At 37.4% G+C, this 2,412-nt stretch overlaps 1 protein-coding gene across 1 annotated transcript; it reads left to right on the forward strand.

The window, feature by feature from the left end:
• Window positions 1–601: 601 nt before the first annotated feature.
• LOC111374374 (RING-H2 finger protein ATL51-like) lies at window positions 602–1,999 on the forward strand. The gene has a single exon (XM_022997040.1). It carries the CDS (start codon window positions 873–875, stop codon window positions 1,830–1,832), a length of 960 nt encoding a protein of 319 aa, XP_022852808.1. The 5' UTR covers window positions 602–872; the 3' UTR covers window positions 1,833–1,999.
• The last annotated feature ends 413 nt before the right edge of the window (window positions 2,000–2,412 follow it).

Raw genomic sequence — 2,412 nt, forward strand, 5'->3', positions numbered from 1 at the left:
TTGTATTCCGTGCTCTCCTAAACTCTACAAGAAAGAACATATTTTTTGTGTTACGATAAGACTTGATTTGTGCATTTATAATACAAAAATCATTTGAAAACCCTCATTGACAGATTAGTTTCAAGATTGAGCTCTATTCAATGTTGTTGTAACCATATTTTATTCTCTGACGGTACGAGTTACGAGAATGTTACTTTCAATAAAATACTGATTATCATATAAGATTATAAATCATGTGAACGTCAAATAGGAAAGAAATATTGTAATGACTGTAATTATGTTCCACGATGCTAAATTAAAGTTAGTTGGTGAACTTATAACCATTTAAAAAGACTTTCGGTACACGTTTTAAAGAGTGGTGCTTATCAACATGGTTGGAACAAGAAGTTTAAGATAAACCATACATGTCATCAATTGAAGAATTTTTGGCTTTTAAGTAATAGGCATTTCTTGTGTCACTCTCTTCTGTGGGGACAACAGTTCACACTAATTTAGGTGTTTCTGATGTACTCCACACACTCAGATCCATCAACTAACTTGGACTGTAGTTTAGAATTGATTGATCATTTTCTCCACAAACACATCACTTTGGTCAACAAACCATAATCCTTGGTGAATAAAAGCACCAAAGTAAAAGCCAAAAATATAAAGCAAGAATATGGGGAACGGAGCCAAAGAAGAAGAAGAATATGGGAGGATACATCAACTTTCACCTTCTCTTTACCTTTCTTTCCTTCTCCTAGAGCTTATCGGCAAAAACGAATTAATTTAGATAGCCCTTCGTGGCTCTGGTGTCGGCTACCCCACCCCTCAAGGGGATGGCAGTATAGGCTATTGAAAATTTTATTGACAGTACTATAGATTTCTTGTGCATGGGATCTATTGGAAATACGAATCCTTGGGCACCTTATAGTTACAAGGACTGTTCACAAGGAATTTGTAGCATGTATTGTCCACAGTGGTGCTACATAATCTTCCCTCCTCCTCCCCGTCCTCCTCTATCAGAGGATGATTCCAAGACCCCATTTTCCCCTCTGGTTATCGCTATCATTGGCATCGTGGCAATTGCGTTTATGCTGGTAAGTTACTATACCATTGTCACAGGATATTGCGGGCAAAGAAATAATCCAAATGCGAGTGTGGAATTGGATGAAATTCACGATGAAACGAATCGTGATCAGCGGCAGGTTACTTCAAATGGACTAGACGAGGCACTTATTAAGACTATCACAGTTTTTAAGTACAACAAAAGTGATGGTCTAATTGAAGGGACTGAGTGTTCTGTTTGTCTAAGTGAATTCGAAGAAAATGAGAGTCTTCGACTACTTCCAAAATGCAGCCATGCTTTTCACCTTCCTTGTGTCGATACATGGTTAAAATTTCACGCGAATTGTCCTCTTTGTCGTGCCAATGTTACTTCTACGAATCCTGTGCCTCTATCTGCTCCGAGTTCTCAAAATTCGCCGGCTCTCAACATAGCATCTCTTGAAGTTCAAGGCTCGGATGATTTAATCGTGGTGGTGGATGATCATGATCGTGAAAGTAACCACCATGAGAATGAGGTTGTTAGTGTTACCGATGATACTCGACCAAAAAGCCCCTGTCCACCCAATACCAATGCGGAGGATTCCGAAACAAGAAATAGTAACATTACAAGGACTACTGATCCTAAAGATGGTAACAACTTTACCAGATCAAGTTCTTTAGGTACATTTTCGTGTCAAAACGATCTTTCAGTTGGTGAAATTTTGCGAATTGAAGAAGGTGATGAAGACATACGAATGAAGAAATGTCAATCTTGGAAGGAATCTGGTTCCTCAAGAGGACTTTAATTGTTCAGTTGCAATAAAAAGATCCATTTCCACTGGCAGATGCGTGTGCACTGTTCATGACGAAGGCAAGAATTCTGTAATCCTTCATTGAATAGATATATCTTCTGCGGAGAATAATCTTTGTAAATTGTCAAGATTTACCAATATAAATGAAAATAATGAGCTCATTTTTACTTTATACATTAATGAAGAAGAAGTTTAGTATAGCATCATCCGTCTTATTTTCTTTCTACTGCTACAAAATCAATAATTCTATAAGCTTGGGCCTTTGTTGCTTACATAAAAACATCTCTTTTCATGTCTTCAGATACAACCCATAAGAGCTTTCCCGTTCCTTGTACATAAACCCTTGCGAGACTTTCGCATAGTTTTAGTACTTCTTTCGAAAAGAAGTTCTAGTATAACATCAATAGTTTCAAAAGAAGATTGAATGCACGGAATTAATGCTTCAAATCGACTTCTCTTTCTACCTGTCAGGCCCAAACAACTTGGTACCGACCGAGATGTCATGTTCAGCACATGTTGTGATCCTTTTACCATATTTGACAAGATGGGTTAAACAATAATCAACCGTAATAAA

The sequence above is a fragment of the Olea europaea genome, unplaced genomic scaffold (assembly GCF_002742605.1).
Source record: "Olea europaea var. sylvestris unplaced genomic scaffold, O_europaea_v1 scaffold12421, whole genome shotgun sequence".
NCBI classification, from domain to species: Eukaryota; Viridiplantae; Streptophyta; class Magnoliopsida; order Lamiales; family Oleaceae; genus Olea; species Olea europaea.

Bases quoted from the DNA above. Each gene is read 5' to 3' on its own strand.
- LOC111374374 (XM_022997040.1), top strand. From the start codon at position 873: ATGGGATCTATTGGAAATACGAATCCTTGGGCACCTTATAGTTACAAG.